This window comes from Haliotis rufescens, unplaced genomic scaffold (assembly GCF_023055435.1).
Source record: "Haliotis rufescens isolate VD_foot unplaced genomic scaffold, xgHalRufe1.0.p SCAF_7, whole genome shotgun sequence".
NCBI classification, from domain to species: Eukaryota; Metazoa; Mollusca; class Gastropoda; order Lepetellida; family Haliotidae; genus Haliotis; species Haliotis rufescens.
This window is the reverse complement of record NW_025964361.1, coordinates 58,286,800-58,314,660: the sequence shown is the minus strand read 5'-3', so window position 1 is coordinate 58,314,660 and position 27,861 is coordinate 58,286,800. Positions and strand designations below refer to the sequence as shown.

Here is a 27,861-nt window from a genome sequence, read left to right as displayed (position 1 = left end):
TTCATTTTCAGTAGACAGGAACCCAGTCCATATTATTGTTTACTTCGTGATCACACGTGGACGAAATGCAGCCTGCAGATCGACTGTTTTACTCTATCCCTAAGTCTGACCGAGAGTCTGGCGATGTGACCGGAGGGTTTGGCAGTTCCCTTAACAGTGCTAAACTTTTGGAAACAGTCAGAAACAGTGTGATCGGGAGGAACAAAGTATTTAGCGGTCCGTTTGGCCTACGTGAAGGTAAGTTCGTGACACCAAGCTTGAGGAGGTGGTTTACTGTTCGTCACATTGATCATCTCCGATGCAAATGTTCATAGAATTTGTCCATCCATTTTCGATTGTGTCAAATTAAAGGATTGGTTTGGGTCATTGTCAACCGAATAAAACAAGTGTGAACAGGTGAATCATTCATAAGCTAAATGTTGCATCAGTCATTATAATTAATTATGCCTCTAATACAGCTGATTTATCAAGCTCCTCACAGCGATAGTCCGTTCGCGGAGAGTGTAACGAAGGTGTCACGCCCTGGGAAGGAGGGAATGTATTAGAACTTATGGCAGAAACAAACCCGTAACAAAACGGATCCAAGCGAAAATGACACACCATTAGTGGAAATGCCACTTCGATATATAACTAACGCGAGACAAACGATTTACTGATTAAAACGCACAGATATCCATATGTGATTCTTCAGTGGTTTTGTTGGAGACAGCCGCCAAAAGGACATTTTCAGTATTTTGTCAACTTCTTCCATATCATTATCAAATTGGAAAAAAAATATCATTATCATATTTTGGATAACAATCGTCCGGTGTCCTAGAAAATCAGCTGATCTGAAACTGTGCAACTTCACACACACTTCACAATTAAACCTGTCATGATGGCGGGGATTTGGCTACAATGAATGAATTATAACATTTTAGTCCAATTTTGAAAAAAAATAAGAGGCGGGATGCATCTTTTGTGTCATTTCTTGAAACAACTGTTCAAACGTTGTATGTTATAAGTAAAGAAAGAAACACACATAGCAGTAATCACTATAGGTACATGGGGAGCAGTAATCACTATAGGTACATGGGGAGCAGTAATCACTATAGGTACATGGGGAGCAGTAATCACTATAGGTACATGGGGAGCAGTAATCACTATAGGTACATGGGGAGCAGTAATCACTATAGGTACATGGGGAGCAGTAATCACTATAGGTACATGGGGAGCAGTAATCACTATAGGTACATGGGGAACAGTAATCACTATAGGTACATGGGGAGCAGTAATCACTATAGGTACATGGGGAGCAGTAATCACTATAGGTACATGGGGAGCAGTAATCACTATAGGTACATGGGGAGCAGTAATCACTATAGGTACATGGGGACAGTCAAGAGATGTAACGGGGGATGGTGTTTGGTAGTGAGGCAATTTGTTGAAAGTCTAGTATATTTTCTTGGTGGCTTTGTCTGAAGTACTCACACTGACCAATGAAGGTATGCTGAAACCACAGTTAGATAAGCATGCACTTTAACCATTAATTTAAACTACCTAACCTCAGTTTACAGGCTGTATATCTGGAATATTGATGACTGCATCAAGCAAAAGACAGGATGTTGCACGTTGTAGAAACAGAAAGGATGGTTACCCACTGGGGACCCTCTATCACCAGTGGTTTCAGTGACGAATGTTAGTCACTGTGTGGGAACAGTCCATGTCCAACATTTTAATGTCTGTAGGCTGCAAAGTGTGCATTTTTCTTTTCAGTCACCTATCTGGACTACATCGCATCAGGGAGGTACGTATAAAAAACTGCAAATCTTCAGCCCTGTGGCGGTTCCTGGTTATTGTGTGAGAGCCCAGATGGTGTGGGACGTTGCACATTATATCAACCGCTGGTTTGTCTGGTCCATGATTATTTACAGGCCTGTGTCATATAACTGAAATATTGCAGAACCAATAAAACTATCAAATTTAATCATCAACAAGGTTTAAAAAGTTGATGTTGATGCAAGGTAGGAGCGATACGAGCATCATGTTCAGATACTAGACAGGAAGTTTGGTACCTATCAATGTTACAGATCTGGTATAGAATTTCAGATCAAATTTGTGGGTTTGACACCTGAAATGGGCCATCTTCAAATTAAAATAAAACATAAGATATTGTTAAAAACTCAGTGTTTTTGAACTCACCAGAGCTCTTGCAGTCAGAAAAAAGAAAGAACTGTGTGAAGCTGAATCACCAACTTGGCATGTGTCTTGTTCCAGAGCTTTGTCTTTCATAGAGGACTACATCAGGAGTGAGGTTCTCCCGGAGTACGGCAACACACACACTACCACCAGCGTCACGTCACTCCAGACTACCCTCTACAGGCATGAGGCCAGGTGAGGCAGGCACGGGTTCTCATACATTCACTGGAGTCTGTCTAGATTTTCCTTAGGTTGAATCGCCATCTCATTGGCACTCCTTTTCTCTTTAAAAGGAGCTGTTTGTTTCAGTAAAAACTTTATATTTTCAGAGACTAAGTGATAGTCTAATATTCACCCATGAAGCTGTGTATACGACTAGGAGAAAGGAGGTGAAATATAGTTACATTTCGAACGTCATGTGTTTCAGGCTACCTTGCCCATCACTGCAGCTGTCTCATGTAAATATCTTCTCAGAAACTACAGGACTAATGTTGCTAAATTTTATGTGCTTGTTCCACCAATGATGACACCTAACTGTTACAGTAGGCTCTGCCATATTGAAAAACAGTAGATGACAGTGACTGGGCGATCTTTTTTCAAATGTTAAAATTTGTTCTTTGAGTAGTTGGTTTACAGTGAAGTGTATATGTTTCGTTTTCGAATTATTGTAAATATTGACCAGATATACCTTTGGACTTGACCTTTCCTTTAGATTCTTTCATGATGCATTCTTGCATCTCCGGATGCAACTGGAGCTGAAATTTTGGATGCATGTTTCTTCTGATGTTGAGACAATATTTTGTTCATTTATTAATACATTGATATTGGGATATTCAATGACGTCCCTATCTTACTCTTTCAGGGACATCATCCGTAATGCTGTTCATGCGAGTGAACATGACTCTGTGATATTTGTCGGCAGTGGTTGTACCGGGGCTGTGCATAAACTCATCCATGCACTGAACCTCCAGAAACCTCCTGTGAGTTTACTTGTGATCCCGAGGTCAGCCTTGCTGCCTGCTGTTTATGATAGGGACATGAACTGGAGCCCGCCCCCGTGGCCTAGTGGGTGTCATGAAATTATATTATTGTTTACATGCTCATATAACATGCACACTTATAATAAGATATCGATACAAGCCAGTGTCGTCTCGAATCTTATCTCAAACAGTTGTAGAGCGTCTGCCCGGGGAGCAGAAGGTCGGGTATTCGATATCCGGCTGCATCACACCAAAAGACGTTAAAAGATGGTACTTGTTGTTACCCTGCCTGGTGCTTGTCATTAGGCAGATAAAACAAGGACTGGTCGGCTTGGAGTCAATATACTGTTTCTGAGTGGGGTTTTCATGTTAGACTGTGGCATGGTTTCTCAGTGGGCTAGCACTATAAAAACAGTGTTAGTCCGGACAAGTACAAGCAGCCACATACACACATGCACATGCATGCACATTCTATGTAAGTGCAATAATCAGAAGAAACTTTTAATATTTAGCACTTTTAGAATTTTGTATTGTTTATGTTTCCATGACAACAAGTTGGATTTAAGTTTTAATATAGGGTGGGTTCACTTATGGAGTATAACAAATATACTGTTAAATATTTCCTTGCCAAACATTGCATGGATATATATAAAGCACATACTGAACTGGTGCCATTTGATATTAAGGAGTTTTAGAAATGTTTATTTTAGAATTTCCATTGCAGCTATTTTGACATGGGCTAAGAGAAATGTTGGGTCAATTGCCTGGTTTGCGACCATAACATGTTAAAATGGGCAGGGGATATAGATGACTTCGTCAACTATATGCTTGTTGGATATTTGATCAGTGTTAAATACGAAAATAATTCAGTTAACAGGGAAATTTATGTGTTTCTCAAGTTTCTGTACTTTGAAATATCTCTAACTTTACTATTGGCTATCATTGTCAATATTGACGATGCTGGTGCCGATACCTGACTGACGAGATGTACCTGTCCTCCAGGTGGTGTTTGTGGGCCCCTACGAGCATCACTCCATCCTCCTGCCCTGGAAGGAGACCGGCGCCGAGGTAAGGCCATACCTTCAAGTCTCTTAACAGTTTGTTACAGGTGCATTTGAGCAATTGTTTGAATTTTTTGTTTATGCTTGTGTCTTTATTCTTAAACTATTTTAATTAGTAATTCTGAGTGTAGATTCATTTAGTATTCTGGTCAATAAGACCAGTGCTACCAAAAAATCACTCATCCTACTGAAAATTTGCAGAACCACAATAACTTCATTAAATAAATTTACACTGCAAGTTTGAAGTCCAATTTCATAGACATTTTTTTGTTTTCCTCTGTCCAGTGGGATTACTTCAGCCTCCGATAACTGGTCCTGATATGGAAGCATAGTTGTTGAACCCTATAAGGGAAGTTCATATTGAAAGTTGTTCACCAAGCAGTACCACTGTAGTTTCCACGCATGTCTGTACTATGCCTTGTGTTTCCCGACAGGTTGTGAGAATAAAACTGACAGGTTCGGGACTGGTTGACTGCAGGCATCTGGAGAACCAGCTCAAGGTAACGTGCCATTGGAACGTGCTCACATTGTCACGGCATCATTCCCCTGATTCAGACCTCCAGATTAGCTGCTTAATTGTGGAAAAAATTAAAATAAAACAACATCACCCAATTTATTTTGATTAGCTTGCGGTCAAATACGCATGAATACTTTCTAAAGCCCAATCTAATAACATTCTGGGTAATTTCCAAATGTATCCCTTTCAACTAGTTTCAACTTCTTAAAAAATCTTAATTTACTGATACATGTATAATGCGTGTTTGTTTGTTGTGTTAACACCACACTCAGCAGTATTCCAGATATATATGATGGCAGTCTGTAAGTTATCAAGTCTGGACCAAACAATCCAGTGATTGACATCGTTAGCTACGCTCAATGCAATTGGGATGCGATGACATGCATCAACCAAGTCAACGAGTCTGACCACCCGATCCTGTTAGTCTCCTCTTGTGACAAGCATAGTCGCCTTTTACAGCAAACATTGGTTCCTGAAGACCTATTCTACCCTGGATCTCAGTACTATGTGGTAGACATGATTTTTAATGGACGCCTATCTGCCATATTTTATTTGATACTTCTCATATAGGTACACACGACATCATTAGGCCTACTAATTGAACAAATGTAGAAAAGGTTCAAATACGCAGATAAAAATTACTCCGCTTGCATTTGAATGGTTGAAAATGATTGAACCTAGAAAATAATTATCAAAGCAATTCAAAAACATTGAAAATTGGAAAAAATTCACGGAAATACTGGGATGGCATGCGGCAAACTCATCAGTGAAATCAATTGAGGACATATTTTTACAGACATATTTTTCATTTACTTTGGTAACTCAAGACGTGTGAGAGGCAAGCTCTGAGCCTGACCACCCAATCCTGTTAGTTGCCTCTTACGACAAGCATAGTTGTCTTTTATGGCAAGCATAGGTTGCTTAAGACCTATTCTACCCCGGATCTTCACAGGTCCATACAATGCACCTACACAATGTCATACACATGTATACATGAACAGTTAATTATGCATTATGCGTGCTCGCTGATTGTTAATGAGACCTGTTTACTAGTATCAGGGTTGTGAGATGTGCGACATGTCACACACTTGGGGCAGCACACACACAAATACCAATTAGGAGTCATCTGAAACTGTATTTTAAGTAGAATAATTTAAAAGTGATTGATTATTGTTCAGTCATTGATGTAGGTATACCCAATTGACTGGACCCAAGGGAGTAAAACAATATTGCATATCCCAAGAAAACTCTCACTACCCAATGTGAAGGATAGCATGTACTTGACACGTAGTGTCTGAGAAAAGTTAGCTTGGCGCCAAGTGAAGATCTGGGTTAGAATTGGTCTAACAGGGTTGGGTGGGCAGTCTCGCTGATATTGTTGATGTATATTATTGTATCCCAAATGCATCGATCGATGCTCGTGATGTAAATCACCGCTTGAGATTCTGGTCCAGATTTACAGATGGCCGTCATATTGCAGAGTGCAGCGTTAAACAACAAACAAGGCATGAACATGAAAAGTATCTTCTGACAAGGGTGGTTTGGGTAGGGACATGAGTATGATGGTTATGACAGTGCATAGTATTGTGCAGACAATGATTTAAAACCCTATTTCCTTTCAGTGTCATGGGAAGGAAAACATTGTTGTTGAAATAATTAAATAGAAATTGTGCCTTGACTTTCCCTTTATCATGTTGTGTAAAGAGCCTGTCACACACTACCGATGTACCTCGCCGGGACTGAACCGAAGCAAAAAATTAACAACAGCTAGAAAATCAGTGGAGCTCCGGTGAGAAAGCACTTGAAATATAAAAATTGAGCGTAGCAATACCGATGTAGTACCGGTGTTCCCGTTGTGTTACTGTTGTCCTACCGATGTAAGAGCCGATGTGCTACCGAATACCACTCTCTGCCACTTTTCTATACTGATGTACTACCGTTGACCGGAGCGATAGCGAAGTGATACCGTTGCGCTGCCGATGTGACGATGAAGCTCTGGTATCACATCGGCGGTGCATCGGTACTACGTTGGTGGTATTCGGTAGTACTCTGGTGTCACATCGGTACCAGTACGGTACACATTGGGCCACTGGAGAGTCGCCGATCCATTACGGTGCTCTACCGACATTAATGAAGTCATACCGGAGTATTGCCATTGTACTACCGTTGTAGTCCCGTTGCTTGCTCCGGCATGCAAAAAAATGTCTACTGTCGCCTGCTGTTGCTAAATTTTTCGCTGATGTCCTGACGATGCACTATTGTTCTTAGCGATGTGTTACTGTTGCGCTGCTGTATTAGTACCAATCCCCGAAAATCGCCAAATTTGTGCTCCGGTATAGCTCCGTCGACCCAAATCGGCAAGGTGTGACAGGCCCTTGAGGGAATCAATAAAAAATTACTCATATTAGGCGTGTGATATTTCTGTCTGAAATTCTGTATTTTCTATCTCTGTGATCTCCCACTCCAGGGCCATGGACGTCTTTGTGTATTTAGTCAGCCGTCAATCGCAGGCCTGACAGTTTGTTAATGCCTTATCCTGATTCAACTACAGAAATGGAAGAGCAAAGGGAGACAACTCATTGGCTGTTTCTCCGCAGCATCCAACATCACAGGCATCTTGACGGATGTCAACCGAATCACCATCTGCCTACACAAGCACGGAGCGCTTGCATTCTGGGACTACGCCACGGCGGCACCGTACGTCCGGATAGACATGAACCCAATAGTTCCAGGGTCAGTAGACTGTTCAGTTTTCTGCTGTATTTTATAAACTGGAGGCAGCTGTGCTCATTTGGGTGGGTTGAATATGTATGAGTGGCTGTATCAGTGACTCCCTGAAGTGTTTAGCTATTGGCAGTTGCCAAGTGTCGTATGAATTCTAGCCAGACAAATTGTTTTGGTATGTCTGGTGTCACCTTCACATATCTTATTGATGATTAGACCGCCTCAGTGTTTTAGTGGTAGAGCATCTGCCCAGAGAGCGGAAGGTCTGGGGTTTGATCCTTGGCTGCGTCATACCAAAAGACGTTAAAAGATGGTACTTGTTGTTACCCTGCCTGGTGCTTGGCATTAAGGGGCTAAAACAAGGACTGGTCAGCTCGTAGTCAGTAAACTGTGTCTGAGTGGGGTATTCATGTTAAACTGCGGCATGGTATCTCAGTACACTAGCACTATAAATAATCATCAGTCCGGACTAGTACAATCAGCCACACACACACGTGCATGCACATCGCTATACAAGTGCATCTTAGATGGAACGTTAAACCCCATTTCACCTCACCTTATTGACGATTATCCTGATTTGTTATGTGATCTGACTAAAATGAGGATGCCATGGTCACAGTGTGACTGAACTGATTGCTGCCATTGTTGATCTTTGCCAGTGTCCAATATAGCTGCCTGAATGCTGTCCCGTGGCTAGTAACATTTCTGTCAGGATAGGTAAAATTTATTCCTGAAGAAAATGAATTTTTAAACTGATAATGACAGTTTAAATCAGACATTGATATAGGACTCAACTTAACTGAGAGCAAGAGCTACCTTTGTCATAAACCTGTAAATGTTAAAGGTACATGGTGAAGTAAATCCGAAAAAAGTGATATCAACTCTTGTATGAATTTACAAATGTGGCCTTGTTTGTTAGTCACAAGCCTGTCTGGGTTGTTGGGAGTGAAAACTATACCACACACTGATCGGTGCATCAACCACTGGTTTGTTGGTGCCAGACTTGATTGTTTACAGGCTGTTGCGATATTGGTGGAATATTGCTGACTGGTATAAAACAAGAGACATGAAGAGACATATGTATCCCTGTAGACTCAGTCGTTAGTCACCTTATCATGCTTATGTTTAGATTTCTGTCTTTATGCATTTTCAATGCAGGAGTGACCAGCCTTACGTGTACAAGGATGCAGTGTTTATTTCCCCCCACAAGTTTGTAGGAGGGGCTGCCACACCTGGTGAGAAGAGAGATGGACATTTATTTGTTATAGTGATTGAAACATAGAATTTTTGAAATTTTGTTATGAAACATAGAATTTTTAAAATTTGGTTATGAAACATAGAATTTTTGAAATTTGGTTATGAAACATAGAATTTATGAAATTTATGTTTTGTTCAGTCTTTGTCTGCTGTAGCAGATTTTGGTTGTTGGTTGTGTACTTGGTTGATAATCTCTCATGTTTATGATTGATAAGACAGCGTTAATGGTGCAAGAGCTTAGATCAGATGTGAATTTGCGTCAAATACAAAGAATATATCACCATAACCCAATTAATTTTGAGTTGCGTATAAATTCAAATGAAAAAGTTAAAAACAATTAATAATGTAGAATGTCTTTATGGATCTGTATATATATTTATTGAATGTAGGCATCACACATACATGAACACTGCTGCAGCGAATAAAGGAAAAAGTGTAGCGTCCCGCTTAATTGTAACTTAGACATGTATCACTGTTGTACACTTGATTTCACCTGAAACAGCGTTCCGTAAAAGTTCACTCATTGGTTTAAAAATACCCAATAGACTGAACCCAATGAATTTATAATATATTCCATACCCAGGAAAAATTGATACAAAATATAATTACCCAAAGTGAATGATAACATGTGAGTGAATACTATATACTTTATGGCTAACAGAATTAACTGGACCTCTCTGTGTTGTGTTGTGTAGGTGTGCTGATCGCCAAGAAAAGCTTGTTCCAGAGTGTGGCCCCCGAGGGTGGGGGAGGGGGCTCTGTCTTCTATGTAAGTATGTACAGACATGGTGCATACAGACATTGAGAAGTACATGAATTACAAGTCTGTTTGGATAAATCATTATTTCGAAATATGTGCTTGAGAACTTCGTGATTTAAAAAAAAAGGTATACTTTATTCTATAAATGTATTTGATCAGTGTCCAGCGATCTTTGCATTTAGTGACAGAAAATGAAGGAAAACCCTTTCAATTCATTGTGATATAATGAGTATCATTATAAGTATTGCTCCTTTGTGAAAATCTGTTATGGATAAACTGTAAGTGAACAACCAATACCTGATGTGGGTGACATGTGGTGTGATGCAGGTGAGGCGAGACAGTCACCGCTACCTGCAGGAGCCGGAGATGAGGGAGGAGGGGGGGACACCGCCCATCGTCGAATCCGTCAGAGCTGGCCTCGTGTTCCAGCTGAAGGAGGCAGTCACACCTGAAGTCATCATGCAGCGAGAGCAGGAGCTGTGCAGGTGGGTGGTGGTGTGGAGGGGGGAGGGACACCATGCAGCGAGAGCAGGAGCTGTGCAGGTGGGTGGTGGTGTGGAGGGGGGAGGGACACCATGCAGCGAGAGCAGGAGCTGTGCAGGTGGGTGGTGGTGTGGAGGGGGGAGGGACACCATGCAGCGAGAGCAGTCGCTGTGCAGGTGGGTGGTGGTGTGGAGGGGGGAGGGACACCATGCAGCGAGAGCAGGAGCTGTGCAGGTGGGTGGTGGTGTGGAGGGGGAGGGACACCATGCAGCGAGAGCAGGAGCTGTGCAGGTGGGTGGTGGTGTGGAGGGGGGAGTGACACCATGCAGCGAGAGCAGGAGCTGTGCAGGTGGGTGGTGGTGTGGAGGGGGAGGGACACCATGCAGCGAGAGCAGGAGCTGTGCAGGTGGGTGGTGGTGTGGAGGGGGGAGGGACACCATGCAGCGAGAGCAGGAGCTGTGCAGGTGGGTGGTGGTGTGGAGGGGGGAGGGACACCATGCAGCGAGAGCAGGAGCTGTGCAGGTGGGTGGTGGTGTGGAGGGGGGAGGGACACCATGCAGCGAGAGCAGGAGCTGTGCATGTGGGTGGTGGTGTGGAGGGGGAGGGACACCATGCAGCGAGAGCAGGAGCTGTGCAGGTGGGTGGTGGTGTGGAGGGGGGAGGGACACCATGCAGCGAGAGCAGGAGCTGTGCAGGTGGGTGGTGGTGTGGAGGGGGGAGGGACACCATGCAGCGAGAGCAGGAGCTGTGCAGGTGGGTGGTGGTGTGGAGGGGGGAGGGACACCATGCAGCGAGAGCAGGAGCTGTGCAGGTGGGTGGTGGTGTGGAGGGGGAGGGACACCATGCAGCGAGAGCAGGAGCTGTGCAGGTGGGTGGTGGTGTGGAGGGGGAGGGACACCATGCAGCGAGAGCAGGAGCTGTGCAGGTGGGTGGTGGTGTGGAGGGGGGAGGGACACCATGCAGGGAGAGCAGGAGCTGTGCATGTGGGTGGTGGTGTGGAGGGGGGAGGGACACCATGCAGCGAGAGCAGGAGCTGTGCAGGTGGGTGGAGGAGGGAGGGACACCATGCAGCGAGAGCAGGAGCTGTGCAGGTGGGTGGTGGTGTGGAGGGGGGAGTGACACCATGCAGCGAGAGCAGGAGCTGTGCAGGTGGGTGGTGGTGTGGAGGGGGGAGTGACACCATGCAGCGAGAGCAGGAGCTGTGCAGGTGGGTGGTGGTGTGGAGGGGGGAGGGACACCAAGGGGCAGATGGTAGAGTTTGCCCGAGTTTATATCGTTGGATCCAACTAAATTGTGATTGTTACTTGACAGATTGAAAATCATCAATGTTTCCTGATTTGCTGATAATAGAATGGTAGGGGCTTGTGTTGCATTAATGTGCTGAACAATGGCCCTGATTTGTTGTCTAAAGTGTTTGTGTGTGTTAATGATTAAATAAGCAGTTTGTTAAGTTATTATTTCTGATGTGTGTATTTATGTGATTGACTTCAATATGTTTTTATGTTTATGGAGTTATAAAAATAAAAACAAGCATTCACACTTTGCCTAAAACCGCTGCGCACACCAAATTTTATGTTTATACCTCCATAAACTAAATTTTTTTGAAATTGTTAGTAAATAACAAACACCTTACAAGCTGATACAAATCTTTAACACAAAGTCTCTGTGGGAATTGAGCATAGGAAATCCTTGGTTCTCAAAGCTTGACTGGGTGGATTCATAACTGGGTGGTAATTATGTATACCCTGGTTGACGTTGTCACATCTGGCCCTGATGGTGTGTCCTCTGGCCCGATGGTGTGTCATCTGGCCCTGATGGTGTGTCATCTGGCCCTGATGGAGTGTCATCTGGCCCTGATGGTGTGTCATCTGGCCCTGATGGTGTGTCCTCTGGCCCGATGGTGTGTCATCTGGCTCTGGCCCTGATGGAGTGTCATCTGGCCCTGATGGAGTGTCATCTGGCCCTGATGGTGTGTCATCTGGCCCTGATGGTGTGTCCTCTGGCCCGATGGTGTGTCATCTGGCTCTGGCCCTGATGGAGTGTCATCTGGCCCTGATGGTGTGTCATCTGGCCAGATGGTGTGTCATCTGGCCCTGATGGTGTGTCATCTGGCCCTGATGGTGTGTCCTCTGGCCCGATGGTGTGTCATCTGGCCCTGATGGTGTGTCATCTGGCCCTGATGGTGTGTCCTCTGGCCCGATGGTGTGTCCTCTGGCCCTGATGGTGTGTCATCTGGCCCTGATGGTGTGTCCTCTGGCCCGATGGTGTGTCATCTGGCTCTGGCCCTGATGGAGTGTCATCTGGCCCTGATGGAGTGTCATCTGGCCCTGATGGTGTGTCATCTGGCCCTGATGGTGTGTCCTCTGGCCCGATGGTGTGTCATCTGGCTCTGGCCCTGATGGAGTGTCATCTGGCCCTGATGGTGTGTCATCTGGCCAGATGGTGTGTCATCTGGCCCTGATGGTGTGTCATCTGGCGCTGATGGTGTGTCATCTGGCCCTGATGGTGTGTCATCTGGCCCTGATGGTATGTCATCTGGCCCGATGGTGTGTCATCTGGCCCGATGGTGTGTCATCTGGCCCTGATGGTATGTCATCTGGCCCGATGGTGTGTCATCTGGCCCTGATGGTGTGTCATCTGGCCTGATGGTGTGTCATCTGGCCCGATGGTGTGTCATCTGGCCCTGATGGTGTGTCATCTGGCCCGATGGTGTCATCTGGCCCTGATGGTGTGTCATCTGGCCCTGATGGTGTGTCATCTGGCCCGATGGTGTGTCATCTGGCCCTGATGGTGTGTCATCTGGCCCGATGGTGTGTCATCTGGCCCTGATGGTGTGTCATCTGGCCCTGATGGTGTGTCATCTGGCCCTGATGGTGTGTCATCTGGCTCTGGCCCTGATAGTGTGTCATCTGGCCCTGATGGTGTGTCATCTGGCCCCGATGGTGTGTCATCTGGCCCGATGGTGTGTCATCTGGCCCGATGGTGTGTCATCTGGCCCTGATGGTGTGTCATCTGGCCCTGAAGGTGTGTCATCTGGCCCTGGTATCTGACCTGGCCCTGATGGTGTCTCATGTTGGCGTGATGGTGTCTCATTTGGTGCTGATGGTGTCTGATCTTGCCCTGATGGTGTCTCATGTTGCCCTGATGGTGTCTCATGTTGCCCTGATGGTGTCTCATGTTGCCCTGATGGTGTCTCATCTTGCCCTGGCGGTCTCATCTGGCCCTGGTGGTGTGTCATCTGGCCCTGATGGTGTCTCATCTTGCCCTGATGGTGTCTCATCTTGCCCTAATGGAGTGGATTTGCTTTTCCCTTTCCAGACTCGAATATTTACAGGATATTGATGGCTTCGTTGTAAAGCAACATTCACTCACCCACTAACATTCATCTGTTATTTCAAGGTTGTTTATCTGTTTCCATATTCTAGGCTGGCTGTGGAATCCCTCTCATCATGTGACAACCTCATCATCCTTGGTAACCAGGATGCCCCTAGACTCCCCATCTTCTCCTTCCTCATCTACAATCCCACCACCGGCAGGTTCCTCCATCACAACTTCGTCAGCACCATCCTCAATGATGTGTTTGGCATCCAGGCTCGTGGAGGATGTGCTTGTGCAGGACCCTATGCTATGGTAGGTCTCGAGTGAATCGGGGACACTGACTCGAGGGTATGGTGAATTAGTTGGGGGGTGTCAAAATGGGACCCTACGCTATGGTAGGTACAGTCTGTATCAGAGAACATTGACTCTGGGGTATGGGTATTTAGTTGGTTTAAAGCTTCTCTGAACAGTAATTCTGTTATACCAAGATTTTTTATCTTAATCTGAGAGGCCATAGACGTTTTTCACTCTAGGTCATGTCACAATTATGGGTATGGTCCAGGGTGTTGGTTGGTCGAGGTGCTGGTTACGTTCTGTTATTGACGAAGATCAATCTAATTGTAAATGTCCCTGAGACAGATCTTTTGTGAAACATGTGTTGACATGCTGACTATAGCTGCTCTACATCAATGTGATTCTGTCAACTGTTCACCAGGATCTACTTGGTCTGGACGAAGTTACGGCGGAGAAAATAGAGAAACTTTTGGTGGAAGACAGGTAACAGTTTTATTTATTACAGACAGCATTCACGATATAATTAGAAGATACTGCAACTACACTGGGATCCCAACTACCTCAAGCTTGTCTGTGATCAGGGATCTATTTAGCCCTATTCGGGCCCCAAATCTGAAGCAACTGTCAGTAAAAATTCCCAAATTTGAATAAAATATTGCCAATTTTTTATTATGGTAATAACTGATGTTATGGCATTTGCAGAGGTGACTTGCATTTCACTAACAACATGGCCAATTTAAAAGAAGAAGCAATAATGTTCAATGTTACCTTGATGTAGTGTATGAAATATCAAATTACACCTGAATTTTAGAAAATAAGGACTTTTAAGAATGTCCCAATTTTGTACAAAATGATGCTTTGTCCCATTATGTCTGCCAAGGGCACTTAGTTTGTAATCCTAGATAAATCCTTGGTGACTGTTGCCACTCGTCTGAAGCTACTGAAAAGAATATCAAGAAATGTTTTGACAGGTTGATTTCAAACATTTTCAGCACAGATTGCTTCTGATTGATTCTTCACTTTTAAAAGATGGGAAAATGTGTGTGTAGCCCGAAAACACGTTTGCTTTCTGTGAATGTGGACTTTTATATTTGGAAAATTGTCTGCAACAGCTGTCTGCGTCTGCCTTACTGAATATAAACACCGGTAGTACGCAATGGTTCACTGATATTGAGATATGGACTTCTTTTGTTCATCAGTCGCCTGGACAGAACACATCTGAGGAGATACCGGGAGTACTCACACAGAGAGATACTGAGGTAGGATATGGTTGGAGTGTCAGTGAGTGAGTGAGTGAGTGAGTATGGTTTTACACTGCTTTAACAATACTCCGGCAATATCGGGAGTACTCACACACAGAGATACTGAGGTAGGATATGGTTGGAGTGAGTGAGTGAGCGAGTGAGTGTGTGAGTGAGTGAGTATAGTTTTACATTGCTTTAACAATACTCTGGCAACATCGGGAGTACTCACACAGAAAGATACTGAGGTAGGAGGTAGTGAGTGGGTGAGTGGGTGAGTGGGTGAGTGGGTGAGTGAGTATGGTTTTACGCCACTTCAACAATATTCCAGTAAATTGGGTTTCACACATTGTACCCATGTGGTAAAAGTTTAGGACATTTTTTGACAAGTGTTGATATATTTTATCATCCAAAATCATTCTTCCAACTTTTTCAGTTTGTAAACTGTAATAAGCAGTATCTTGAGTGTAAAAATTAAGGCTAACTAGCTTCACTAGTAGAGAGATTAGTGAGTGATTTTATTAGATTCTGGCATGAAAAACGAGGAAATAAAATGGTCTGCAAAGCATTGTAGTGCAATTTCAATGCAGCAGTATCTCCCAGGAGAGATTGCTTGATCCCACCCAAGCAATATCTCCTGTGGAGGTCAGTTTTGGATGATAAATACAGTATATTGACTTTGTAAATATATTCTCTTTCCATAATAATCCACAAGTTGCATTCAAAGAAAATGTTGAAAATGTTGGTTTTTTATGTAAAGATTTGGCTGCAGCTTAGTCATTTGTTTTAATGAAATTGTTTGTAACATGACGGACTGAAAGTAATGTCACCTAGAGAGATCTATAGCCAAGCCTCTAAGGGTAATAGAACAGTTTAGCTTATGTTCATTTAGGGTAGAACTATTTGTCTGTGAAATGTAGCAAAGCCTGTACACCCAAGTAGACTGGCTGGACAGTGTGACCATGGTAGGTGATGATGACATGAATGTCACTTGATGTTGTGTGTTTACCATGAGATATGTAAACACACCTTAATGTCATCGTCACATCTGTTCATGGTGTATCACAAGTAGATTTGTTCTTCAGAGAGTGATTTATGAGATGTACTCTAAAATCTTGTTCTGTAACCTGCAATAGTATTGCAACATTGGAGATTTTGGCTCACTTCAATGACAACTAAACATGGTTTAGAAAATCAGCTTAGCAAAGTTTTCTGCCAGATGTGATCAATCTGATTTTGTTATGTATAGATTGTCATTGCCATCTTTCCAAAAAACAGGATCACAAGATTGTGCACAGACCGCAGTTAATTTGTTCAACATTTGACCTCACTGTCTAACTTCTTATTACAGAGAGAGGCTTGAATTTGCTGAAGATTAACTGTTCGTCATGATTAGCATTAGCTCCAACTCTTCATAAATTCCTGTACTGTTTTAGGAAGTGTAATGAAAGCACACACTGGGATAGGGATATTTGTAGTACTGACAAATCTGTGTGTGATAGGGAGTCCGTCAATTCTTGTGCTCCAGGGGCGTTTTTTGGTTTATATTATATTAAATAGGAATTGGACACTTGAGGCCTTGAAAACGTTATGTCCAGTATCACGACAAGTAGCATTTAAGTATTGTGAAGCAGTTCAATATTTGATGTGTCCGTGTGTACCCAGACCTGGCTTCACCCGACTCAACCTGCCCTACTTCCTGGATGATGCATGCCTGGACTTTGTGATGGAGGCCGTCAAGATGGTGGCCGACCATGCCTGGAAACTGCTGCCTCAGGTAAGTCTAGCCAGACAGATGGACGGACGGAGAGACTGACGGACAGACAGAAAACAGACAGAGATAAAGAAAGATGAATGGAAGGACATGGATGATAGAATGAGACAGACAGAAAACTGAGCTATTGAGAGATGGCTGAAGGATGGACAGAAAGACAGGCCAATGTTGAAAGGTACGGGATCACTGAGCGGGTTATTTTGAAAAATGTTGAAAAATAAATCACAAAATTGACATTTATCGTCTGGCATTGTGTGAGAATATAAGACTTTATCAGAATCAACTACAATGGAATCTGTTGAAGATCAATTCATTGAGATGGTTTGTGTAACGATCTGATTGTTACAAAGTTATTGCAGTGATTAACTAGATGAGGGGGAGGCGGCAGTGTCTCTGTGGAGGACAGTAGTGAGTGAATCAAAGATCACACAATGGAGCTTGGAACTTGTGGACATTTTTGGACACTACTGTTGGAGCTAGTGGCTTTAATGTCCTAGAGTTCATCCATGTCTGAATGTATTACCCAGTAGCTTTTTTCTTTTACATTAAGCTTTGAGCTGTTGTCTAACTGAAATACCATTCAAACTCACTCCTTTGTTCTGGTATGATGATGTGAGTGAGTGAGTTGGGTTTTAATGCTGCTTTTAACATTATTCCAGTCATATCACGGCGTGTCAGCTTAATGTGGGCGGAAAGCCCAAAGTGATGCATGCCCCAGACCTTTACCACTTCCGTGAAACCCACGAGCACGGGTATGGTGCTAACAAACCTAGAAACATAATCGGGGCGAACCGGGATTCGAACCCACAATCATAGGTTTCTGGCGTGCCCAAGGGACGCAACTCTGCACAGCGAATCGCAGCGCCTTCGATGACTGGGCCACCCGTGCCCCATATGATGATGTGGTTGGGATGTGTTTCAGTACATCTTCAACCCCGAGACTGGTGAGTGGAGACAGAAGAACTTCCAGGTGTTCCGAGACCGCAGATGGCTGGGACACATCTCTTACGTGACAGGGGAGATGAAATACAAGGTGCCGCCCCCTGTTGTGAAGGGACCACTGCCGTCAGGATACGAGGTACGAAGTTATAGTGATAAGGAGTTAGTTGGAGGAAGGTGAAGTACAAGGTGGCGCCCCCTGTTGTGAAAGGACCACTGCCGTCAGGATACGAGGTACGAAGTTATAGTGATAAGGAGTTAGTTGGAGGAAGGTGAAGTACAAGGTGGCGCCCCCTGTTGTGAAGGGACCACTGCCGTCAGGATACGAGGTACTAGGTTAAAGTGATCGGGAGTTGGTTGGAGGAAGGTGAAGTACAAGGTGGCGCCCCCTGTTGTGAAGGGGCCACTGCCGTCAGGATACGAGGTACAAAGTTATAGTGATAGGGAGTTGGTTGGAGGAAGGTGAAGTACAAGGTGGCGCCCCCTGTTGTGAAGGGGCCACTGCCGTCAGGATACGAGGTACAAAGTTATAGTGATAGGGAGTTGGTTGGAGGAAGGTGAAGTACAAGGTGGCGCCCCCTGTGGTGAAGGGGCCACTGCCGTCAGGATACGAGGTACAAAGTTATAGTGATAGGGAGTTGGTTGGAGGAAGGTGAAGTACAAGGTGGCGCCCCCTGTTGTGAAGGGGCCACTGCCGTCAGGATACGAGGTACAAAGTTATAGTGATAGGGAGTTGGTTGGAGGAAGGTGAAGTACAAGGTGGCGCCCCCTGTGGTGAAGGGGCCACTGCCGTCAGGATACGAGGTACTTACTTATGAGTTAGTGAAACGATGATGTAATAGTGTCACTTCCTTTAGCAAAAGATAGGAGGTTTGAGGTAGTTATCACCCAAAGAGAGATTGGTGTTATTGAATTAGAATCTGTAATATTTTTGTGGTTAAATGATGCTGTGTTCTATAGTTGCTCTGCTCTCATATAGGCTTTCACCATTGTAGGACTGTCTTGACAAGGCCAGAGCTGTTTTCAAGCAAGCAGAAAAGGTAATGTGTTTTTACTCTCAGAAATAAACAGTCAAAGCTGTCCATGTGTATTCCATCATAAAGCTGATAAGCTGAGAATATCAGAACCATTGGTCCAAACAATCATAAATCATTGAAAAATTATGTTTTGAAACAAATAACTGTTTAGAAAATGATACTTGTCAGTTCACAAAAACCTACGTCTCTCTTATATTGTGTCAGAAAATAAGAATCACAGAAGTAAGGTAATATTCTCATTGAAATGATAACATTTCTTTTCACACAAGGATAAGTCCTTAAGAAGTGGTTATCGTTGATGTTTCCACAGCCCCGCGTACAGCTGCCTGACCAGACACTTCTGTTTGATGACCAGTCACGTCCATACAGATGGTTCATGCTACCTAGTGAAGCTCTGGACTGTGTCCATGGCAACAGGGTCACACAGGTCGCACCCTCTGACCTGCCTTTTCTACCTCCACCACTGAAGAGCAGACTTGGATTGACCAATGGCAGGGAGGAACCTAACAGTGATGAACTAGAAGATGATGAAAATATTTTAGGGTGTGAAGATCAAAGCAATAATAATTCTGAGATTATTCCGGCATTTTCTGAAGGAATGGTTGAATGTTTAGAGAGGGGATTTGAAGATGGAGCACCTGTGAATAAGATTCAGTTGACGGATAATGAACCTCAGTCATCAGCAGAAAATATTTCTGGAGCAACTTCAACATCAGACTCTGTTGCAACAGGAAGCCTAATAGAAGAATCTGCTGCTGAAGTTGATAAGGAAACTCTATCTTTGATGGTCCCAAGTACACAGGGGGATAGCTCGCTTCCAGCCATGAGTTCCAGTAAGTCTGGAGAGACCAGTGATACAGAAAAGAATCAAGGTGAAAATAAACAGTTGAATCATTCTTTCCAATCACCGTCGATTGCCAGCCAGCAAGAAAGTGTAAATGCCGCCTGTGAAGACATTGGAGGAAGTGGTCAGCAACAGGGGTCAGTGGAGGGGTCAGTTTGTCCCTTGGTCTGTCCGCGTCCACAGAAGCCAGCCCCTGCTGGTGGCGCTGAGGGAGCAGAACTACCCAAGTGTAAATGGTTCTCTCCCCCTAAAACAATATTCAAGGCAACAGTGAAGGTGAGGTGTTACTGTGTTGTTTGTTTGTTGTTTAATGCTGCTCTCAGCAATATTCCAGCTATCTGACAGTGACCTGTACATAATGGAGTCTGGACCAGACAATCCAGTGATTGATATTGTGAACAATGATCCACAATATCGGGGTATGATGACATGCAATCAATCAAGTCACATTGGAACCTCCAGATTGATTTAGTCACCTCTTACGACAAGCATAGGTCAAACTAACCCCCAAACCCCATGGGGTGATGACTCATATTGTGACCATCAACTGTTAAATATTTATGTAGACATGTTTTTGTTTCCCTATATATGTGTTCCTGTTAGAAAGAGGTAGAAAGGTTCTTATGATGTGTATACATTCCTTGATCAAGAACATGTGATGTGTTTGGGTGAAAAGTAATTTAATAAATGTCATTTTAATACTATAAGTAATATTCTATCAGTATTATGTAATGACGATCATACCATACTCATAACCAAGTTTAAGATGTTTGACGACACCAACATCCAAAAGTTCTTTTGGACATGATTGTGAAGTTTTCACAAATGTCATAGCACAAAGAAACTGTTTTACTGCAAACGTGTTTGGTGACTGTTTTGCTTGGGTTGGTTCCTGTGTAGGCAGTGGAGGAACACAACATGATCCACGATGGCGACCGTCTGCTTGTGTGTCTGTCGGGAGGCAAGGACTCGCTGTCGCTGCTGCACACCATCAGACAGTACCAGTTCTACTGCAAGGGGCAGGTACAGTGGTTGTTAGTTCTGTGATAACAGACAGACAGATTAACATTGTTGCTCTGTCCTAGCATTGAACACATGCTTCCATTCACTGGCATAGCGAGTGATTTTATTGTATCCAATCATACAAAGCATACCCCAACTACAAGATCTATATCACCCAGCGGCTATTGCTACCAGTATGGACATATACGGTGTGTCAAGACATTCACACTGTTGTGATTTAAGTAAATTCTGCAATAGTTTGGAGTACTTATTGTAACAGGTAAATTGCAAAGACTTTAGCATGTTTAGAGGATATCATAATAGCAGATTGTGAACTAGGGCAGGGGAGGTAAGATAAGAAATTTTTTTTAATTCAGCCTTGAAGATTGTTAATGTTTGGGATTATATCCAGAGTATTTTAGTTATATATATCACAGCCTTTAATATAATTAAAGATAATTACCACTTTTGTTTTGTTTGTTTGTTTGTTTAATGCCGCACTCAGTAATATTCCAGCTATATGATGGCGGTCTGTAAATAATCGATTCTGGACCAGACAATCTATTGATTGACATCATCAGACTCGATCTACACATTTGGGATACGATGATGTGCATCAACCAAGTAAGCGAGCCTGACCATCCGATCCCGTTAGCTTAGTCACTTTTTACGACAAGCATGGATTGCTGAAGACCTATTCTACCCCGGATCTTCACGGTGCTCTGGTGAAACCCATAAGCATGGATGTGGCTCTGATACCTAGAATCATAATAGGGCCATTCTGAGAATCATACCAATGGTCTAAGGATTTTGATACACCTAGGGATGCAACTCTGCATGCTGCAGACAACTAGGCCTCACATGCCAACTGATGTGGCATGGAAACAATTTTATGGAAATGTAACCAGTTTAAACAATGACAGATTATCAGGAAATTGGCCTGAAGTAGATGCATACTTTTCAGGGAGTCCACTTTGATTTTGGCGCTGTGACAGTTGATCCCCAGACCCCAGCGTACGATCCCAGCCCCCTGAAACAATACCTCAAGGTGCTGGGGGTGCCATATTTCTACGAGTCACAATGTGAGTTGGACTTCATATCTAGACACACTCCCAGAGAACTGTCAGGCACCTTCCAGGTAGCTACTTATGTGGCAGATATTTGCTGATGGCTGTCATAAATTTAGCTAAAAATCTTGAAATAAGTTTCATCATACATGTTCTCAGGGCACCGCCAGCATCATCATAAAGTCTGCCGCAAGTTTTGTTTTTATATCAGTTTTGAGAAAAAATCCTAATACTTACCAGTTTGAAGAAGCCCCCAAAACCACCGCCCGCACACACTATATTTTCTAAAATCATTGCCTGAGAACCAGTTCTTTTAGTTTTTTAAGCCTAAGAAACAATAATTCCGAATGTTTTATTCAAGTCTTCTGTGTCTGCAAACCTTGTTAAATATTTGACCATAAGTTCCTATACTACAGTAACCATTCTTGAGCCCATTGTTTCAGACCTTTCCTGTTCTAGCACTTCATGAATCAAGTAGATCAAGCTGCTTCCAAGGATGTATTTTACAACACTTCCATTGCAGAAGCTCATACGATGGCTTGTAGTGACACAGATGTTCTTGGTATTCCAGGTATCCTGGAGACGGCCGAGAACCTGCCCGACGGCTGTGCATCTATCTGCAGCTTCTGCAGCCGCATGAAGCGTGGCCGCATCTACGCCGCCGCCCGTAGGGAAGGATACAACGTGCTGGCTCTCGGACAGCATCTGGATGACCTGGCAGAGAGGTATTACTTAAGGATGTGAACACGGATACTTGCTAATCCTTTTCCAAAGTATGTGTTGTAGCCAGTGTTGCAATACACTGATGCTATTATTGTTTAATTATTATCATGATTATTGCTTTCCTTCTGGTGAATTGTGTGTCATCGTGACCAACAAGGTAGATCACTGCTACCACTTATTCACCTGCTCCACACTGGATTAATAGTTACAAGCCAATTTGAGATCTTTGAAGATTTCCGTGTAAAGCAACATTCACTCAGTCACTTGCGCACCGGTCCATGAATCATTGTGCAGTCTCACCGGTCCATGAATCATGCTGCAGTCTCAACAGTCCATGAATCAGGCTGCAGTCTCACCGGTCCATGAATCATGCTGCAGTCTCACCGGTCCAGGAATCAGGCTGCAGTCTCACCGGTCCATGAATCAGGCTGCAGTCTCACCGGTCCATGAATCAGGCTGCAGTCTCACCGGTCCATGAATCAGGCTGCAGTCTCACCGGTCCATGAATCAGGCTGCAGTCTCACCGGTCCATGAATCAGGCTGCAGTCTCACCGGTCCATGAATCAGGCTGCAGTCTCACCGGTCCATGAATCATGCTGCAGTCTCACCCGTCCAGGAATCATGCTGCAGTCTCACCGGTCCATGAATCAGGATGCAGTCTCACCGGTCCATGAATCATTGTGCAGTCTCACCGGTCCAGGAATCATGCTGCAGTCTCACCGGTCCATGAATCAGGATGCAGTCTCACCGGTCCATGAATCAGGCTGCAGTCTCACTGGTCCATGAATCATGCTGCAGTCACACTTGTTCATGAATCATGCTGCAGTCGCACTGGTTCATGAATCATGCTGCAGTCTCACTGGTCCATGAATCATGCTGCAGTCTCACCGGTCCATGAATCTTGCTGCAGTCTCACTGGTTCATGAATCATGCTGCAGTCTCACCGGTCCATGAATCATGCTGCAGTCTCAATGGTTCATGAATCTTGCTGCAGTCTCACTGGTTCATGAATCATGCTGCAGTCTCACTGGTTCATGAATCATGCTGCAGTCTCACTGGTCCATGAATCAGGCTGCAGTTGCACTGGTTCATGAATCATGCTGCAGTCGCACTGGTTCATGAATCATGCTGCAGTCTCACTGGTTCATGAATCAGGCTGCAGTCTCACCGGTCGCTGAATCTTGCTGCAGTCTCACCGGTTCATGAATCATGCTGCAGTCTAACTGGTTCATGAATCATGCTGCAGTCGCACTGGTTCATGAATCAGGCTGCAGTCTCACCGGTCCATGAATCATGCTGCAGTCTCACTGGTTCATGAATCATGCTGCAGTCTCACTGGTTCATGAATCATGCTGCAGTCTCACTGGTTCATGAATCATGCTGCAGTCTCACTGGTTCATGAATCATGCTGCAGTCGACTGGTTCATGAATCATGCTGCAGTCGCACTTGTTCATGAATCATGCTGCAGTCGCACTTGTTCATGAATCATGCTGCAGTCGCACTTGTTCATGAATCATGCTGCAGTCGCACTGGTTCATGAATCATGCTGCAGTCTCACTGGCCCATGAATCATGGTGCAGTCTCACTGATTGCTTAAATTAGCTGCTACTTCCCTTTGGTCTGTTTCAGTTTCCTGATGTCCTTTTTTCACAACGGTGTGATCAGAACAATGAAGGCACACTACACTGTCCAGTAAGTTCCCAGATTTTGACAAGCCCCTGCTCCAAATGTAGAAACAACAAGTAACTCATTAAACTTGTAAAAATTACAGGTGTTTCGGTGGCATTTGATTGGGTAACCAAGCAATTTTTGTGTAAATCTGCTACGCTATGTTAATGCCTTCACTGAAAAACATTTATGTCAGATCTTACGAATGTTGATGTCATCATTAATTAAACAAATTGCTTTCTTGCATGTTAGAACCAGCCTATGTTTATGCTATGTTCTTCTTGCAGAGATGGGGATTTGAGGGTTATCAGACCTTTTGTGTTTGTACGAGAGAAGGAGCTTCGCAACTTTGCTGAAAAGGTAGAAACAAGTAGGGAATCCTGTTGTTGCTTGTGTAGCGGCCATAAAATTTCCGAGTCCCGTGGTGGGATTCGAACCACGGACCTTCTGATCCGAGGTCAGACGCCTTGTCCACATGACCAAAGAGGTTAACCCCGTCAGCAAGCTGACAAGGTAAGGATGTCATCTGTGGGATGACTCCACGTCCTGCTACATACTTCCCCGTCAACAGAAGGCACGTCCCGGGCCGCATAGTAGGGTACTGAGGCTTATTTTGCTCAAATTTAATATGAACGTGCTCAGCCCCACGTTGTGCGCCAATGTAGCGGCCATAAAATTTTCGAGTCCCGTGGTGGGATTCGAACCACGGACCTTCTGATCCGAGGTCAGACGCCTTGTCCACATGACCAAAGAGTAAGGTGTAATGGTAAGGATGTCATCTGTGGGATGACTCCATGTCCTGCTACACTTGTTAACTTGTTGTCAATGGATAGAGATGTCACTGAGATGTGTTCAAATCCAGACAGGTAAGCCTTTAACAGAAAGACATCCATCATCTGCTGATACCTATTGTGTTAATAATGCTCAGGTAGACAATTATTACGTCTTCTAGTCTAAAATTCAAAGACTGTGCTGGTTTGGTAGGTGGCCTTGTGGTTCAGGTGATGCATTCAGCGCCAGAGACCTTGGTCTATTCCCAACCTGGAAATGACTCACAGACATTCTTGGTGTTTCTTGTTGAAAAACGTGAAAAGTGGCAAAAACAACTCCTCACACCTTTGAGATGAGGTGATGAAGAATGGAGTTGAGTATTGCATTCAAGATTATTAATCTAATATTGCAATGTGCATGCGTGTGCGTGTGTGAGATTGATGGGTTTGGTTAAACAGCATTTGGAGAGATGGTCTGTTGTTTTGGCTTGATGATAGTCAGTAAATTTCCCCAGATCATTGGTGGTTGGGGTTTGCCCCAATTATGTTTCTAGGTTTGTCAGCACCATACCCGTGCTCGTGGGTTTAACTGAAGTGGTAAACGTCTGAGACCTGCATCACTTCAGGCTTTCCTCCCACATTAAGCTGACACGCCGTGATATAACTGGAATAATCTTAAAAGCAGCGTTAAACCCAACTCACTCACTCACCATTGGTGGTTGGTTAACCATTTATATACATGAATTGAAATTAGCGAATCTGTAATGTTCAACTACCCTTTATAAATCTATGAAATGCTTATCACAGCCTCTCTCATTAGATATCTCTTCAAGACTTAATTGTCGTATTAGTGTTTAAATGTTATGTAGATTAACATATTTTTTTCTTGAAAAATACACAGGGTATTTGTGACAGATGAATAATTGGTTATTATTAACGATGAAAGGATAAGACTAACTCCAAACACTAATGATGCTGCAGGCGTGAAGATATATGGAACTATGCACCGTTCCACAAATTGTTCTTAGGAGTACCATGATTGTAACTCTTGTACTTAGACAGACTTCATCTTCCTGAGGAAAGGGTGTTACCTGACTATAAATGTCCAGTTTCCACCTTTGCCAAACTAGGTTGGAATTTCCAGGCTCGATCGTAGCACCACCAGTTGCTATTAGGAGTTATGTCCCTTCTATTGACCAATCAGATTCCATCACTCATATCACTTGCATTTGCTTCAAAGAGTGCCCAGTCAAGACAATTTGATTGATAATCAAGATCTAGTGCAGACGCCTAGTTGAGAGTACACATGCTTTGCAAATCTTTCAGTCGATCGATATCTGCACATTGAAATCAATGTTGTTTACAAACTGGATGTCTACTACGATACGCAATTTTGATTGGATATGTTAGTCCAGCTAAATCATAACTCCCGAATTCCAGCCTAGATAGGCAACATTGGAAACTGGACTTTTATAGTCAGTTAACTCCCTTGCCTCGGGAAGATGGATAGACTTATGATAATCATTGCGCTAAGACAGCTTTGTGGGACGGCATTGCAAAACCTGGTCTGTATCCCCTCTTGCATGTAAACAGAATTTACGATGTACAGTCTTTTTTTCCTATTACAGAACAAGCTACCTGTGATAGCAGAAAACTGTCCTGCGTGCTTCGAGGCTCCTAAGGTATGCAACTATTATGAAGATGTTGGGATGTAATCTTTCAGGATTTAACATGTGATAAAAATGTGCAGGTTGAGATGACCATTCTCCAGTAGCACTGGCAGGGTAACTTAGGGGACAAGTCTTGTAAGGGTTAGCATAGAAACATTGAGATATTTAGGAAGATCTCCAGAGAATCACGGTGGTCCCAGCGCTGAGGACTTTGTGACTATCAAAATATAGGATGGTGTTATTACTTGCAAGTCTGGTTGAAAGGTTGATAGCAATAAGGAAATGAATAGAAGAGTGCAAGGTCATATAGTTTCTGTACAGAAAATGGATGTGTTGAGAGTCATCCTGTTCATTTGATGTTTAAAATTTAACACAAAACAACTCACTGACTATCCTGAAGCAGAAATATTTCTAATATCCTGGGTTTCTGAGATGTGCTGTGATGGGGGAGGGACAACATTGGATTTATAAATTTACAATTTTTTCAGCTTCAGACTTTTGTGGACCCCTTTTGTACTCAAAGTTGATGGTAATGCAGATAGTGAGAGAATATATGGATGTCAACTTCTTTCACACGATGAAGGAGTAAGCATATACTCTGAAACGTTGTGTTCCTCATAACAAAGAAGTTGACATCCATATATATACTCTTCCTTATGTGTATCACTTCTAAATGCCTTTCAAAGACCCAATGCAGACAATGTTTCTGGTGGTGTATGAATGCCAGAGGATCTTCTCCCAAGAGGAGTGCGTCATGTGTTTTTTTGTCCCAGGAACGTCATCGGACGAAGCAGCTGCTAGCCTCTCAGGAGCTGCTGTTCCCACACCTGTACAACAGCATCATGGCCGCCATGAAGCCGGTGATGGCCATCAGCAGGACTGGCCACAGCTTTACCCAGGCTGCAGCCAAGGAGGGGGACGAAGAGGAGGAGGACATTGATGCAGTGTGATGTCAAACAATATAGAATTGATTAATTTAAGTCAAATTTTGTAACCACTGAACTGGCTTGAATGGTGGAGCAGTTTTAGACACCGGATTTCGTATAAGAAGACACATCATTTTGTTGTCTTGGGTATATAGGTCCCCAGTAACCAGGTCTTGTGCATTAGTATCTCAAGTCGGACAGGCCACCATGATATAGCAGTAACATTTGTGACTGAAGGGTTACAGATGATTCACTCAGTCATGACACAGTAAAACGATACACTTTCACCTTGCAGACTTGTATTCATAAGCAGATATACATCTATGTACATCAACGATAGCAGGTTTTATTTCTGATGTTTTGAAAGTCAATAGATAATTCATTGCAGATTAAACATAATTAGTTCAGGAAATGAAATATCTTTTTGTTATGTTTCACATGAAATATGAAATGACTTACTTTGATGTCTACTTATAGTGATTCGGGGGCAAGGGTGGCCCAATCGTCTGATGCGCTGTGATTTGCTGTGCAGAGTCCCTTGGGCACGCCAGAAACCTATGATTGTGGGTTCGAATCCTGGTTTGCCTGATTATGTTTCTAGGTTTGTCAGCACCATGCCTGTACTCA

The 27,861-nt window shown here is 43.7% G+C and overlaps 1 protein-coding gene across 2 annotated transcripts; it reads left to right on the top strand.

Annotated features, from left to right (window-relative positions):
• Positions 1 to 27,842, top strand: LOC124147566. Of its 2 annotated transcripts, XM_048387547.1 has the most exons (24): positions 3 to 237; positions 1,756 to 1,786; positions 2,257 to 2,373; positions 3,041 to 3,158; positions 4,161 to 4,226; positions 4,654 to 4,719; positions 7,288 to 7,469; positions 8,619 to 8,695; positions 9,413 to 9,486; positions 9,805 to 9,962; positions 13,386 to 13,590; positions 13,994 to 14,055; positions 14,772 to 14,831; positions 16,479 to 16,590; positions 17,510 to 17,665; positions 18,522 to 18,566; positions 18,874 to 19,683; positions 20,308 to 20,430; positions 21,374 to 21,491; positions 22,048 to 22,201; positions 23,830 to 23,892; positions 24,156 to 24,228; positions 26,267 to 26,320; positions 27,082 to 27,842. In XM_048387547.1, exons 1-24 carry the CDS (start codon positions 66 to 68, stop codon positions 27,256 to 27,258), a joined length of 3,273 nt encoding a protein of 1,090 aa, XP_048243504.1. In that variant the 5' UTR covers positions 3 to 65; the 3' UTR covers positions 27,259 to 27,842. The 2 variants fall into 2 exon arrangements, 1 of the variants encoding a protein (XP_048243504.1); XR_007218977.1 differs by lacking the exons at positions 21,374 to 21,491; positions 24,156 to 24,228; positions 26,267 to 26,320; positions 27,082 to 27,842 and having other exon boundaries at positions 1 to 237.
• Positions 27,843 to 27,861: the final 19 nt, after the last annotated feature.

Coding starts and splice junctions, on each gene's coding strand:
- LOC124147566 (XM_048387547.1), top strand. CDS start 66: ATGCAGCCTGCAGATCGACTGTTTTACTCTATCCCTAAGTCTGACCGA. Junction 7,470..8,618: donor ATGAACCCAATAGTTCCAGG/GTCAGTAGACTG, acceptor TTTTCAATGCAG/GAGTGACCAGCCTTACGTGT. Junction 21,492..22,047: donor ATATTTCTACGAGTCACAAT/GTGAGTTGGACT, acceptor TTGGTATTCCAG/GTATCCTGGAGACGGCCGAG.